Source organism: Neoarthrinium moseri (genome assembly GCF_022829205.1).
Source record: "Neoarthrinium moseri strain CBS 164.80 chromosome Unknown scaffold2_Wmoseri_CBS_16480, whole genome shotgun sequence".
NCBI classification, from domain to species: Eukaryota; Fungi; Ascomycota; class Sordariomycetes; order Amphisphaeriales; family Apiosporaceae; genus Neoarthrinium; species Neoarthrinium moseri.
In genome coordinates, this window is record NW_026055116.1 from 155,438 (window position 1) to 170,283 (window position 14,846).

The 14,846-nt window shown below is 51.7% G+C and overlaps 5 protein-coding genes across 5 annotated transcripts; 2 read left to right on the forward strand and 3 right to left on the reverse strand.

Annotated features, from left to right (window-relative positions):
- Positions 1 to 185: 185 nt before the first annotated feature.
- On the reverse strand, positions 186 to 1,367 carry JN550_000798 (uncharacterized protein; the record flags this gene model as incomplete). Its single annotated transcript, XM_049319890.1, has 1 exon — positions 186 to 1,367. One exon carries the CDS (start codon positions 1,365 to 1,367, stop codon positions 186 to 188), a length of 1,182 nt encoding a protein of 393 aa, XP_049176704.1.
- A 4,573-nt stretch (positions 1,368 to 5,940) lies between these two features.
- JN550_000799 (uncharacterized protein) lies at positions 5,941 to 7,321 on the reverse strand (the record flags this gene model as incomplete). Its single annotated transcript, XM_049319901.1, has 3 exons — positions 5,941 to 6,089; positions 6,141 to 7,072; positions 7,125 to 7,321. 3 exons carry the CDS (start codon positions 7,319 to 7,321, stop codon positions 5,941 to 5,943), a joined length of 1,278 nt encoding a protein of 425 aa, XP_049176705.1.
- Positions 7,322 to 7,761: 440 nt separating this feature from the next.
- JN550_000800 (uncharacterized protein) lies at positions 7,762 to 8,277 on the forward strand (the record flags this gene model as incomplete). The annotated part of the gene is made up of 1 exon (XM_049319912.1): positions 7,762 to 8,277. The coding sequence occupies one exon, from the start codon at positions 7,762 to 7,764 to the stop codon at positions 8,275 to 8,277; it is 516 nt and encodes a 171-aa protein (XP_049176706.1).
- A 179-nt stretch (positions 8,278 to 8,456) lies between these two features.
- On the reverse strand, positions 8,457 to 10,112 carry JN550_000801 (uncharacterized protein; the record flags this gene model as incomplete). Its single annotated transcript, XM_049319923.1, has 2 exons — positions 8,457 to 9,156; positions 9,214 to 10,112. The coding sequence occupies 2 exons, from the start codon at positions 10,110 to 10,112 to the stop codon at positions 8,457 to 8,459; spliced, it is 1,599 nt and encodes a 532-aa protein (XP_049176707.1).
- A 1,794-nt stretch (positions 10,113 to 11,906) lies between these two features.
- On the forward strand, positions 11,907 to 13,886 carry JN550_000802 (uncharacterized protein; the record flags this gene model as incomplete). Its single annotated transcript, XM_049319934.1, has 4 exons — positions 11,907 to 12,441; positions 12,528 to 12,650; positions 12,710 to 12,971; positions 13,031 to 13,886. The coding sequence occupies 4 exons, from the start codon at positions 11,907 to 11,909 to the stop codon at positions 13,884 to 13,886; spliced, it is 1,776 nt and encodes a 591-aa protein (XP_049176708.1).
- Positions 13,887 to 14,846: the final 960 nt, after the last annotated feature.

The following is a 14,846-nucleotide window of genomic DNA, read 5'->3' on the forward strand; positions in this document are numbered from 1 at the left end:
TTGCCTTGGCCACTAGAAATGCAAGCCCAAATTCCTTGTTCCGGTATCATACACGAACGCCGGTATTCCATGCCATAAAACTCCCTGAACGACCTGGCGCTTCCATAAATGCAAATCGTCTCTCATGGTGGTTCGTCTCAAGTCAGGACAGAAGCTGCTCTTCAGTCCTAGAGACGAGCAGGGATTCAATCCAAGCTATCGGCCTGAACCTTCTTCACAAGCTCAACCACGTGAGGGTAGAGCTTCTCGGAAGGTTGAAGACCACAGACCTGGCTCACCACCTGCTCGGGCGTCTGCTCGGCCATGATCTTGCCAAGCTCCTTGCTCTCGTCATCACCATCCACATTCTGGAAGCGGAAGGCCATCTCGGCGGCGAACAGCAGCGCGTCGATGCTGTGGCCCTTCTCGGCAAGCTCGGCGGCAGGCGAGATGAATCGCTCCTTGCGGCTGAGCTTTCGCAGAGGGGCACGGCCGACACGCTCAACAGCGTCAGCCAGGTGGGGGTTGCTGATACGGGTGATGATCTTCTGCTTGTAAGCCTCCTGCTCCTCGACAGAGATGCCGTGCTTCTCGACGATGAGCTTGCTAGTCTCTGCGAGGGCGGCAGCAACCTCTGCCTTGATCTCCTTGTCACGAAGCGCATCATCGACGGTCTGCTTCTTGCGGTTGTAGCCGTGGTAGGCGGCAGTGGCGTGGCCAGTGTTGACAGTGAACAGCTTTCGCTCGATGTAGGGAAGAAGGTTGTCGACCCACTTGATACCGTCGATGGTGGGGATCTGACCATACTGCTCGAAGGGGGTCTTGTCAACAACCCACTCGTAGAACTTCTCAAGCTTGACGTCAAGGCCAGCGTCGGCATCTTGCGCGGGGACAATGCGGTCAATGGCAGAGTTGGCGTATGCGGCTCTCAAATGGTGGTCGTCAAGGCGGTGCGAGGGGGTGTTCTTGGGGTCCTTGATGTGCTGCGCCAACGTGTCGGTGGCGCCGATGGCGTTCTCGCAAGCAATGACGGCCAGAGGGGCCAGGTCGTGCGAGCGCTTGTCGACACCCTTGGCGATGACGGGGGCGATGAACTTGAGGATGTTGGGACCAACGGAGCAGGTGACGACGTCGGCGGTGGAAATCTCGTTGACGAGCTCCTCCTCGTTGTACTTGGAGTTGATGGCGCGGTAGTTGGTGATTGTCTTGACATCAGTGCCCTCAGCACCAACCTCGATCACCTTGTACGACTTGGTGTCGTTGATAGCGTTGACAAGGCTGTCGACGACATCGGCGAAGATGACATCGTAGCCCGACTCGTGGAGGAAGCAGGCAACGAAGCCACGGCCGATGTTGCCCGAACCGAAGTGAACAGCTTTCTTGCCCATGGTGAAGGTGTGGGGTTGTGTGATGTGTATGAGTGAGTGAGGTGTTGATGTGTGATGGATGGATCAATCAAGACGAGTGATCACAGGCGGTCCTGATTTATAGGAGCACCGATGTGGTATGAAGGTGGGTGGGCTCTTAGGTGAATGTGTAGAAAAGATGCGGAAGAAAAGATCGTGAAGTTGAGGAACGATTCACTACTTTATAAGAAACGAGGTGAGGAAAGCAGCAGCCACAATGGTCTGACGACAATTGTGGAGGAGGGGTCGAGGGGGACAGGCACGATCGATTGGGGTGAATGAAGCCCGTTTGCTGGTTGGTTGCAGAGTGGCCTGTAGTTGCTGTAATGCACCATAGGATCCCCCTGCCCTATGACATGCAAGAGCCCGGATGAGGTGAGAGTGGAAACGGTTCGCTCACACAGCCCACTTGTTTTTGGAACTTGGCGTCATAAACGGAACGGGGTAGCCTGGCTTGCCTGAGTCCCCAGGTCCCTGCTCAAGTCGCGCGATAATGCAGGCCAATCAGCGAGAACGTGACGGCGGCCTAGGCAGGTGTGGTGGGGTTCGCTCGGAATGTGATTCAGTCACTCAGTCACGATGTTTGCTGCAGTAGGGCCCCAGGACAGACAGGGCTGGGGAGGTGGGAAGTGCTTTCGGACGTTGTTACGGCGACCGAGTTCTGATTCAGATACTCCAGTCCTGTGCATTCTAAAAGGAAAAGAGAGTTTGCTGCGTTGAGACCTTAGAACTCACTTGTTGAGTCTTGCTGGCTGCTGGGCGCGTCCGTGTGCCGGCTTTCCTTTTTCTGCAATTGCGTTGCCTCTACTCCGTAGGCACAGAACAGACTGGAAGCCACGATAATGATCGAAGGCCCCGCCATCGTGGGTGGGGCTCTTTCACAGCACCTGCGATGCTCCGTATTGGTAGGAAGTTGGGTAGGTTCTCCCCACGGGCCTGGCCGCATTGGAAAACGGACCACTTGTCCCTCTTCCTCAGTTCACGTTGCAGCAGGATCCCTCGCCATTCCCTACCGCGTTAGGTGCCTTAGTCCCGTCCCAGACCACAGATGAAGGAGCATCGTCATCGCTCTTATGCAATCCTGCTACGGCGGCTCAACATGCGCCATGCCTATGGCCATCCCTAGCCATAGCCTGCTTGTCGGGCAGCGCTCACTCCTACCCGGGCGGCAGAGGCCCGGCCCCCTCGGGCAGCTCAAGCAACTCCAGTCGCTGGCGCTTTTCCGCGGTTCGAGAGAAAGGACTCGAGTTTCTCGTACCCCAGTAAACCTTTCAAGCGATGCGGCCGGGGAAAGCAAAGTATCAATGTGCACCACAGGGGGCAACTTGCATACACCTTGACATTTGGCCGACGAGGTCTCCTGCGCACTCCATGGGGATCCAGGGATCACGCACCCTGCGCTAACCTCCCTTCCCCCATATTCCTGCCCATGGGCCGCGATCCACTACTGTGCGTTGCTTAGACTGGGGCACATCTTTGGTCCATTGCATCAGCCATGCAGCAATTGATGACAAGAAGACTGGATCAACCTCCCCGCGCCAAATTAGCGGAGGGAAACGGACGACGAATGCAGTTTACTGTGTACGATGTCTGTCTCTATCGTTCCAGCTTTGGTCGTCCATATGCTGTAACTCGGGGTCATATTGTGTGCGACGTGCGGTGCGTGTGTTCAGAACTTGCAGGAAAAGCCCAGCCCGATGGCGCAGTCGGTGCCAACAGCCACCGCGGCTTGGCAGTCGCGGATGTCCTTCCTGGTATTTTACGGACTCCCAAGGTCAGAAACGCTGACTGCACTGTGGCACGTATGCAACCAGAGTACCGCGTATGCCCAATCGGCTTCCTCCATTAAATGGGCAAATCTTGAACAGCATTTGCAAAGTGCGTTGTCAAACCTTGTGTAGCTGTGTGCCTGACAATCACCAACTTTCCAGGACAATAATTGATCAGGATGCCGTTTAGCCCTGGTTCCCGAACGGCGCCAGTCGACCGTCCCTTGCCCCTCTATTTCCTACCGTTTCAACCCCTCATGACCCTGGTCGATGACCTCACAAGCCAGTATCACCTTACCGTAAGACCCTGTCGATGCTCCCGATCCCCCTCGATTGCCAAACCTCCCAAAGCCACCCGCAAAGCCCCCGAAAATCCTGTTGGCACGGCGTTCAAGCCTGTTGCTCGCGTTCTTTATTAAATACACAGGCCAGCGGCTATTATAATACCACACGTTGACAGCTGGCGCCAACGTAAGGAGACGCGATTACCAATGTCCCTACCCTCCCCGGCCATCCGTTATGGTCAACTGTTGGATATTCGCATACTCCGACTAGGGACGCGCAGCCACTGACGATTGATATCTTCCAGTCCGGCCGTGGCACCTTTCGTAAATAGATTACTGCGCACATTGCGATTCGTCAACTCACGACACCATACCAGTGGACCTGACGGTTGAAGCGAACCAAGCCGAGATAGATCTAGACACTTTTTCTGCGTATCAAATCTGGAAATTCACGATAAGTCCCTTGATCAGAGTCTACGCTATACCAATTTCATATGACCAAACCGGATCATTCGCGTCTTCAGTTTATCCATTATCCGTTCCTACCCGCCCGACGATCCTCGTCTCGAGAGCAAGAACCATCAGCCAACACCTTGCGAGGCTACTACCACACGCTCCTGCAGACCCGTAATTTTATACCCCAAGCACACCTTCGTACATGTTATAGACTACAGATTTCCCCTTATACCATTTGAGCGGGCTTGATCATCCCTGCAGAATCGATGCGTCTACTGCCAATCCCGCCTCGCGAGGTTTGGCCGGACGACCGGCAATGTTGACGAGGAGCTTGTTGCAAAGCGTTATGACTTTTTGTTATCTATCATTGCTGGGTGCCTTAGGCTGGATTCAACTCTTCCCGTTCCAATCTTATACCGAGCCACTCCACTTCTTTTGGCACCTTTCCGGTTGCTCCACCCACACGGTCCTCACCAGCACAGAGGTCACACGGAACCCATTTCGCAATTGTCCTTTGCCCAAAGATCCGCTCGTTACGGGCTAGGCGGTATGGATTTGATTCTAAGATTCACGCTTCTGACTCATTCCAGTGTTGTCCAACAAGCACTGTGTGTTAATAGCACGAGGCTTATAATCCAGCCCGATCAGTGTTCAGTGTGTAGATCTGACAACTCGAATCTCGTGCCACCAGATCTTCGGCTAAGCCCCGTCGCTCCGATGTATTCTGGGTAGGCGATGCACAAGTGGAGCCTGGCACCGTCAACTTCGGCTCTCTCGGGCCGCCGTAAAAGGCTGTCACCTAATTCACTAGCAGGCAGAGCTGTCCCGCAGTCATTACATGGATGAAAGCCCGAATACAACCCATAAACTCAAAACAATGAGACAGATATATCCACGTTGTATACCTCAGTTCAGAAAAGAAAAATCGCTCATATTGACGGAAGGAGAACCTTGAGGTGCGCCGTTACAGAACGGCGCACCGGTCTAAATGCCCGGAGTTCTGCAGGCTGAGTGGGGCCGATTCGTCCCGAGCGCTTAATATTGCCTTTGCGAAAAAGCCAGGGCCTATCACATAAGAGATCAGCGTGGTCTAGACTTTGTCATCTTCGCAGAGGAGGCCTCTGTCGGCGGAATGCACTGCTACTGCGAACCGAGTTTTCGTGTATCATGTTAAACGCGCCAGCATCTTCACATGCATAATTGCCGCATCCATAACACCCTGAGACGGAGATATTCGCGTGTACTTTCTCCGTTCCATCGTCGTTTCGCACTATCCAGAAATTATCTTTAATATGTTATAATAACTGTGACATGTGATGCTCTGCAACGTGTTCCGCTCTCTAGGGTGATCGCGTCTTCGTCTTCTCACTGCCAGGCGTAAGCTAGCCAAGGTTAATTCCTTTCCAATAATAGCTGCATGATGCAGCTCTCTGCATATCGTCCTTGTTTGCTAAAAGTTTAATGGTAAGTCGACATTCTATTGAAAGTCTGCACTGTCTTGTAGGATATGCGACACCAACGGAAACGCTAGGTAACTTGAGCCATTTGGAAGGCCGAGGTCGTCTCTCAGCCAATCACGTTAAACGGCCTTTGTCACTGAGACAATATCAGATTTAGAGAACATAGGAGCTGTGCCTATCGAGAAGTAGTCCGATAATGTCCATGCTTCCTTCCAGGTGCAGTGGCCGTCACATCATCTCGCTTCTAACCCTGTGAAAGTCCTTTCTCACAATCTCAAATCTTCGCATCGACACAATTGGGATCGATTTACTCGTATCACTGGCTATGAGGAATCGGTGGCGCGGCTGATGAAGTTACCATCTTCATGGGCGCTCATTGCGTGGCACCCATATGCAAAGAGGGCTTGGTCAACGATTCGTCCTCCATCATGGTAGAGGCGAAGACTAATGCGACCTTGATCCTGTCATATTGTGTTGATCGGTATGTATAGAAACTTTCTACCGTACTTCTATTTCCCCTTGGAGGCCCAAGGAGACGGTATATCTCTACCTTTATTAATGCATGTGTCTCTACCTAAGTCACCCATTATGCCTTGGTGATCATTTTCTTGCCTGTCAGCGCGAACCTCAGAGCTAAGAGACAACAAGCTGTAGCCATAATGACAGAGCCGGCATAAAGCTGAATTCCCAGGTAACTCCCCGTCGAATTCAGGATTGCTCCGCCGATAGGTGTACCTATAAGCGATCCCAATGCATTCAGCACGGATGACATACCAAGCCTCGTACCGAGACGACTCAAGTCTTTAGTAAAGCTTGTGAGTACGATGGGAGGTAATGCTATGATGCCCCCGGAGAAGAATCCAAAGAATGCTGCAAAGGTAATGTTACCCCATCCCGTCTTAGTTGTTATCCACCCAAAGACGGTAATGCCAGTGCATACGATACTGCAAAGTAGTGTGTGGACAGGCCCAATCTTATTTGCGATAAGTGACGGTGCAAGGCGTCCTAGTATCGAGCACGCGTTCATGATGGCTACCAGATACAGCGCAATTGTTTGACCCTCAAGCCCATGTACCAAAGCATATGGCTGCATATAAAACACTGGTGTGAAGAATGCTATGTTGCTTGTGCACAACGCGGCACAGTAGAAGATATACGGTCGCTCCCTAAATGCTGGTAGGTCAAGGAGCGTTCGGATCTCCTCTGACGGCTTCTCGCGACGGCGAAGAATTGCGATGGCGATTGACAAAGTCAGAAGAGAGATCAGGCCCTCAACACGTATTGTCCAGCCGAACCCGATCTTGGGTTGAAGTTGATTGAAGACGATGGAGTAGAAAACGCCACCGCAACTTGATCCGGACACCACTAGCCCCATGGCAAGTGCCTTGCGGCGATGGAAATATTGGGGGATGATGGCAATAGAAGGGATATAGAGGAGTCCTGTCCCCAGCCCAATGCAAATGGCCTGCGCAAGCACAAGCTGCCAATACTGTGTGCACAAACTCGTCATCATCATCCCAAAGACCACCAGTACGCTGCCAGAAACCAGTAACGACCGCAGATGGCCTTTGTCATATAACGGACCCGAGATGACGCCAACAAACAGAAGCAGGAAAGACTGGATTGAGCCGATCCACGAAATAGCAGATGGAGACATGTCGCGAAGAGGTCCATCCTGGTAATAAGTCTGGTAGACACCAAACGTGTTCAACATGCCCCTAGGATGCGAATCAGTGAACAGTCCAGACGACACAGAAAGAGATGGCTCACCATGTATTCCAGTAAAGGCAGAACGAACCCAGGACTTGTAGCCATGCGTGCAGGCCCCCATCCGGCAGTGTATCATCGTCTTTGGTAACATCCGCCCCAACGTGCGACTCAGTCTTCTGAACTTCGGAAAGAATGCCGTCATTCAAATCCACGACCTTAACAGCTGCTGGCGCTTCGTCATGACTCCTGTCGGACATTATCTGCTGTCCTCGCTAATCGACCTTAACCCAACCAGTAAGTGCGACAAGTTGTGCTTCAGCCTGGAAAGGCTGGGAAAGAATGCCAATTTAACATTTCCAATTGACCGGTCACGCAAGAACAGAAGGTATCCATTACTAATTGGATGCCCCGAGCAAATATTCTTACCCACCTGCAGTTTAAGGACTTTGAGCTGTGGAGATGCGGAGCTCCCACCGGGATCGTCTGCCGAGACGGAATAGGACTAGTCCACCCATTCAACCCCGGACAGAAACTATGCCCGGGGTATTTCCCCTGCCCCAAGCCTTGCTTCGGCGAGTGCCGACCTCGGACGCCGGCTGAGTCAACTTGTTACTTCGGAGGGTTCTTATAGCTCGCCGTATATTACGAGGCGATCTACAACGGCACTTCACGGGCTCTTGCGCAAGCTGGTAGGATAATGACAGCCACTTTGATCCGGCCGCGGCAGGCATCCGACATCCCTGCACTGGTTGAGGCTTTGCAAGACGTTTACAACAGCGATGGGTACCCAGTAGAAGGCACCTCGACAGCTTTAACCTTCCTATCGCCACCGGGACTCCTGGAAGCATGGGTGGCTGTTCAAGAGGGAGTGGTGGTAGGACATATCGTTGTCATAGCTGGGGAGAAGGGCAATCAAGCACCGGTTCAGGCATGGACGGAATTCGGCGAGGGCGGGAAGGTCGAACAGACAGTTGTGGTAGCGCGATTCTTTGTTCGAGAACTCGCGAGGGGAACAGGCCTCGGACGCGGCCTAGTGGATGCTACTTGTGCTTGGGCTAAAGAGAACGACATGCGCATTGTCATGAACGTGCTCAGTCACAATGTCGGTGCCATGAAGCTATACGAGAAAGCTGGTTTTAGGATAATAGGGAAAGGGATCCATGTCAATCCTCAGGGTCAGAGGTTTCCACAGTACTTCTATGTCTATGGCTGAGCTAGAGCACTCCCTACGGCAGTTACAATTCCTTCTTGCCAAACTCCCTAATATATCGTCCCAAGTGGTTGAACACCGATAGGCTATGTTATGCTCGCTAATGCCGAAACAGAACAACGTGCCATGCGTATATCATTGATACCACCTTCTAGCGTGTTCTAATATGAAACTGTCAAAGCTCATGGTATCTGGTCGCCCACCCTGCTCAACAACGGTTGCTGCTCATGAGCCTCAGCGCTCCCATCAAGCAGCACATCACCATACGGCATACTCTTCCACTCTCCGTCCTTGACGCGTCCCACGAGCCAAGAACCCACCTTCTTGGCCTCTTGGAAAAACAGCACGTTGTCCTCAAAACTTCTATTGCCGCTTTCCGGTAAGAGAAAGTAAGTGGAGATTCCCGCCGCCGCATTGGTAGCCGCGAACACGAGGAAAATTAGGTAGGTCAGGTTGTTGAACATGATTGGTGTTAAGAAAGTGATGGCGAAGTTGGCGAGTCCCCATATGACGACACTAATCGCAGCCGCCTGCGCACGAGCTGTTGTCGGGAAAATCTCGGTGGGTATAAGCCATACGGTCGCTAGCCATCCAATACCAAAGGCACCCGTAGCAACAAATAGAGACATAATGCCAGGTATGGCCATTGCAGTCTGATCGAGGCCGAGCGAGTCTGCGTGCATCGCAAGGCCGCCGAAAATGGCAAGCAGGAGGAAGCAGACGGTGAGAACCACAGAGCCCCAAAGCATGAGCACACGGCGGCCCATGGCATCAATGAGTATCCAGGCAATGGTCATTAGCACGAAATAAGAGAGATAATTGGCCATGGTAAGGTTCTCGGCAGTGACTATGTCGAATCCAAGTAGAGAGAAGATCTGGGGTCTGTGGATAGGACTTTAGCATGCTACACCAAAGAAAGGAGAACAGGAAAAAGCTAACCCGTAAACCGAAACAGCACCATAACCAGTCAGTGCTTGGTTGAATTGGACCAAACAAGTGATGAAGGTAGGGTGGAACTGATCGTGGCTTGGAGTAAGCATATCCCAATAGCTTACGCTGTGGCTGACTTCTTCTTCGTGAATCCGCTTCAGATCCTCGAACTGCCTGTGTCCATCGCCTGCTTCGCCATCCCCAAGCTCGCCATATATATCCTCGAGCGCTTTTCTTGCGTCGTCGTCTCTGCCGTTAGAGATGAACCACCTGGGGCTTTCGGGCAGGGTTTCAATACAGGCGAGGAGTGCCACTGGGTATACCTGCATCACAATGATGGGGATACGCCAGGCCCATTCGCTAGACTTGCCCAGGGCGCGTGTTACACCTAAGTTGATCCCAAACGCCATGTTCAACCCAAAGATGTTCATCTGGAACTCTTGCGCAAGCGCCTTGCCGCGAGCCTCATCCCTTGCCAGCTCGGAGCTGTAAATAGGAATCACAGCATCGACGCCACCTACTCCAAGTCCCATGACAATACGGCCTGCGAACATGGTGTACAGAGCGCCTGGCCTTCCCCAGAGCCCCGAGACGAACATGATAAGATTTCCTAGAGAAGCCGTCGCTAAGCAGGCGAATATGGACTTCTTCCGGCCATAACGATCTGCTACCATTGAAAATAGCACAGCTCCCACGGCGCAGCCCAGGTAGTAGATACCCACAATCCAACCGATGATTGGGCTGTCGCCAGAGATGCCCATTGTGTAGAGATAGTCGAAGTTGGTGTTGATCAGGGACATCATCCCCTGATCATATCCATACAACGCAATGGCTGTTGAGGAGAACATCACCACTTGGGCACGCTTGTTGTGCCATAATGATAGCACCTTGTCCTTGGTCGACGGCATTGTGAAGCAGCCGGAGGGTCGCTGTACTCTAATCAAAAGAGATGTGGATATTGGATGAAGTGAAGGTCGTTAGCATAGTGTCACCGTGCAAAGCCTGACCGGGAGAATTGATATGATTCTTCAGCGGAAAGGATAGAAAGCTCCCTACTTGCACATATGACATTGGGGGGAAAGCTTTTGCACTTTAGACTTACAAAAAGTTGGTGCATACTATGATGCTCACGTGGGTCCTGTTATGACGGCATTTGGCGGGGCGGCTTGCTAGATTCGATTAGCGCGACATCAACTGGCTGAGGGTTATACGTGCGGGAACTGCCACTACATGCCTCTTGTAAGAAACAAGCCATGGGAACAATTATTCAACAGACGTCAGGATGTATCATAAATTTAAAGGAGAGGATATGAGCTGGTACTGCAAGATACAGAGATATACAGCCTTGTACTCGACATGGTCAGAATCCGAAGCCGAAGGAACACGTCGGCTTCTCCAATGTTGAACGACATAACCTGAATGACGATATCTGAAGATCTGAAGACACAAATGTAGTATTCGCGTCTCTAACATATACAGTACTCCTTCCCGCTTACATCTAGAAACTAAGCCAAGCTCGGAATAGACACGTTACGAGGTGTGAAAGGTCTATCGTAAAAAGTCTAGATGATGTGATTGGTACATCCGCCAGAAGCACCTTGTTGCACATATATCATACAAACCTGTGTTATTGAGTCTGCCAGATCTTAGATATCATTTTACTACAAATCGTCGTGGTAGAGTCATGGTGAGGCATGCTACGACAGGCATACGGAGGCTCTCCTGTGTCCTCCACAATGAGAGTCGGGTCAGGGTTTCCTCACTTATTTACAGGTCTTGCTAGACTCAAGTCCGAAAATTCTCATCTAGACTCAAATGTTCAACGGAAGCACCAAATGGCCACTGTTCTTGCTCGTGGGACGCCGCCCAATGATTGCGCTGGACACTAAGAGGCTGTCCTAATAAACATTCCTATCCTGACTCGGAACCTGGAGTCGGCTTCTGAAGGCGGGGAAAAGGTGGCATGTTCGCATACCCTACCAAGTCAGGTATAGAGTTTGAGGAGCTTATCATTGTTGATGTAACCACTCCACCCAGAGATCTGCCAGGCTTCCCGTAACGTGGTGCTCTAGGACCTGCATATGCAGGCACGGGTGGGATTGTCCACTTAGGAAGGGTTCTAATTTTGGCATACGTGTTGCTCCCGCGTAGATATAAAAACCGTCGATATTCATTGAACTAATTGTGTCACACACCAACATTGCGAAGTCATTGTGGGGCAGGCCTTGCAAGAAAGGTAATTGCAAATAAACATAGTTGCAACCATAAGACAATCCGGGGGTTGTACACCGCAAACCAATCATTGAGCAGATTACGTTCGCAGCCATCATAACGGGCTCGTTGATTCCGGGTCAGCTGGAGTTCTGACTTTGAGGCTCCTTGTGGAAACTTGGTCCCAGGCGTGGATTTAGGCTGTGAAGCGTGACGATAGCAGGAGCGTCGCTGATTGGCTTGCCATGTGAAGATGCCAAGTTCATCTTTGAACTCATTTGCCTAAACACAACGAACCTATATACGTTACGATAAGATCTCCAAATAATGCAAGCATGGTCTAGGCCTGGTAGAGGCTGGCGACAACCTGGTCTTCGGATAGTATTAATACTGACAGAGGTTGAAATTGTTCGTGGAGCTCTACCTGGACATTGCGTGATTATGCAAGTTCCACACCGATTCGCATCACATTTCAGACACGCAGCTTCACGATGCATCGGTTAGGATGGATCATAGCGCTCTTCAGCGTGTTAGCCGCTCAGGCTCTGTCAGCACCAAACTGCCCCATCTATGGTGCTGAGTTTCCAAAGCCGCCACAACTGGCTGAGAATCCGATATGGAAAGCGGCAATGCAAAATCTCTCAACAGTATTTGATGGTGTAGAGGCAGACGCCAAGAATTACTCGTTCTCAGTTCAGATCTTTTCAACCAATCCAGGTCCTCCAATCCTCTTTGAGAGGTTTCATACAGCCCAAAATTTGCCAAGCAATACTACCGGTGTCAAAAAGGTCGACGCTCACACCGTCTATCGCATTGGAAGTGTAACGAAGATCTTTACGGCTTTGGCTTTCCTCGCTGAGGCGGGAGACAAGTACTTCAGCCACCCGATCACAGATTTTGTGCCTGAGCTGGCGGCCATCAACGCCAAGAGGGCCAATGCCCCGGTCGATGAGTTGAGGACCGTGGACTGGGAGGATATCAATATCCAATCACTGTTATCACAGATGTCTGGTATCGAGCGTGATTGTGAGTTGTACTTCAGCCGTAATGAAGGGGATATTGCGCATATGAAACAAATGCACATGGATATAGGTTGACCAGTCTTCTCGCAGACTTGATCTTAGGGGAGATTGTAGGAGCAATCAACCTTACAGATGTTGTGAACTTGGGATTTCCTCCACTGGCGCCTGAGCAAATTCCGGAGTGCGGAGGAAGGTCCTTGTGTAACCGCACCCGTTAGTCTAGTTCCACAGTGTCATTCGTTTGAGATCAGTCAATACTGACTAGTGCCTAGAATTTTTCGCGGGACTCGAGAACACCTATCCGTCTTACGCCCCATGGAAGACACCAGCGTATTCAAACATAGCTTTTCAGCTTCTTTCATATGCATTGGAGAATATCACGGGCCGGTCTTTCATTTCATCCCTTAATCAGACAGTCTTGCGACCCCTAGACCTCAGAGACACTTACTACTACACGGCCAATGAAACGGTGGGCATCATCCCGAGGGCAGTCAATGACACGAAATGGAATGTATATATTGGCGACGAGAGTCCGTAAGTAATCCCTTCGCGGTCTTTCTAGTGTTCCGGAACGCTAGTTAATTGTGACATAGATCCGGAAACATGTTTGCCTCAGCTGGTGATTTGTCGAAGCTTGGCATCGCAGTCCTCAACTCATCTCTGATTAAACCCGTTCTTACCCGGCGTTGGCTCAAACCAGTCTCATTCACGGCTGATCATGTGGCTGCCGTCGGTATGCCATGGGGACTAAGGCGTCTTCAGCTGAGCGACTCTAATCCCCACAGGACTGTGACCGCCTTTACGAAAGCCGGCGGTGTGGGGGACTATTCGTCGATCTTATCGATAATCCCCGAGTTCGACGTTGGTATAACGGTCATGATAGCTGGCCCAGACACGGCAGGGATTGTATGGTCCGTCGCGGATTACCTCGGGCAGGTTTTACTGCCGACTCTAGATGCAGTGACTAAGGACGATGCTAATGCGAGATTTGGTGGGACCTATCGGTGGATTGGAACTAAGAACTTCACCTCCTCGCTCACGCTGGCCACTGACCCTGACAAACCAGGCCTGGGTGCCTCAGCGTGGGTGAGCAACAACACTGACATGATTCCCGTGGCCCTGTCGCTGCAGTCGGGGCTGTCAGTTGCTTCAGACCCAGCATCGAATTCCACCAAACAGCCCTCGGTTCGTCTTTACTACACCGGGTTGGACTCGGTCGCCGCCAATGGCAATAAGCTGCAGTCATTTAAAGCCGTTTTCGAATCGACGGGTGGGGCGGCGAATCCAGGGAGGGGCTTCTCGACAGACTGTGGCGTTTGGATTGACTATACTGGAGTCACGTATGCAGGAATGCCACTGGACGAGTTCATCTTTGAGCTCGATGGGGACAGCAAAGTGCTCAGTGTAACGAACTTGGCGCTGAATTCCACGCTTAAGAAAGTGAAATAAGGCTTTCAGTACATAGGCGCTCCGGTGTGCGTACGCATATCTGGAATATAATTGCAATGCCCCTTTCTTACCCATGGTCTCCAGCAGACACAGTGGCTTAGTCATGTTGGTGTTGTAGGGTTGACCTGGTTCCAGACCAGGAGCGGCTACTTTAACCACTGTTTTCTTTCTCACTTTCTGCATGATCGTCGGCGTCGTCTGATCCTGAAATCCGTAGAGATTGTCGTATACTACTGGGCGCCAGGACGCGCACCCTGTTTTCACGTGGACTCGAAAGTGATACCCCAAGGTGGAGAGCACGCTGGAGAACGTGTCTCAATGCCAATCGCCCGCAACTTTCGGTGCCCAGGCGGAAGAAATGCGCGTATCCCCTGCTCCCTGCGCTGAGCCATCCACAAATGCCCCACAAACAGTGAGGGTTAGCGCGGAGCGCAGGCTTAGCGAGCCCCATCACACCGGCAATTCTGCGGCCATTTCGTATTCTTCATGAGGTCACGATCTTCCGGCAGCGAGAGCCACATGGGGGGAAACGTCGATTGGGCTCCGCCTGTGTCTGAATCAGCAGCAGGTTCGATTTCTCAGCAGTGGAGATGGCCATCAAAAATTTGATATAGAATCTGAGAAGCCGACGGCAGTGGAGTACCGGCAAAACAGAAGACTCCAAGAGCACAGACATCCATCCAAAGTTCAGCCTCTGCGCACTTTTAGTGTGCTGAGGCAGGGGTCTCCGGGCCTGGCGACAAGGTCAGCCCCAACACTGCATCAGCCGACATGTCGTGCGTAGCGCCGCCCTTATGCCTCCTACGTAACGGGGAATAAATCGACAACAAGGCGGAGGATTGCGGGCGGTCAAGGGGCCATCGAATCACCAAACGCCGTCACATAAGCTCATCATTTAAACGTTGGATCTAGCATCTCCACTGCCAGCGCGAAAAAAAATGGAGTCGCCGACCTGTCCAC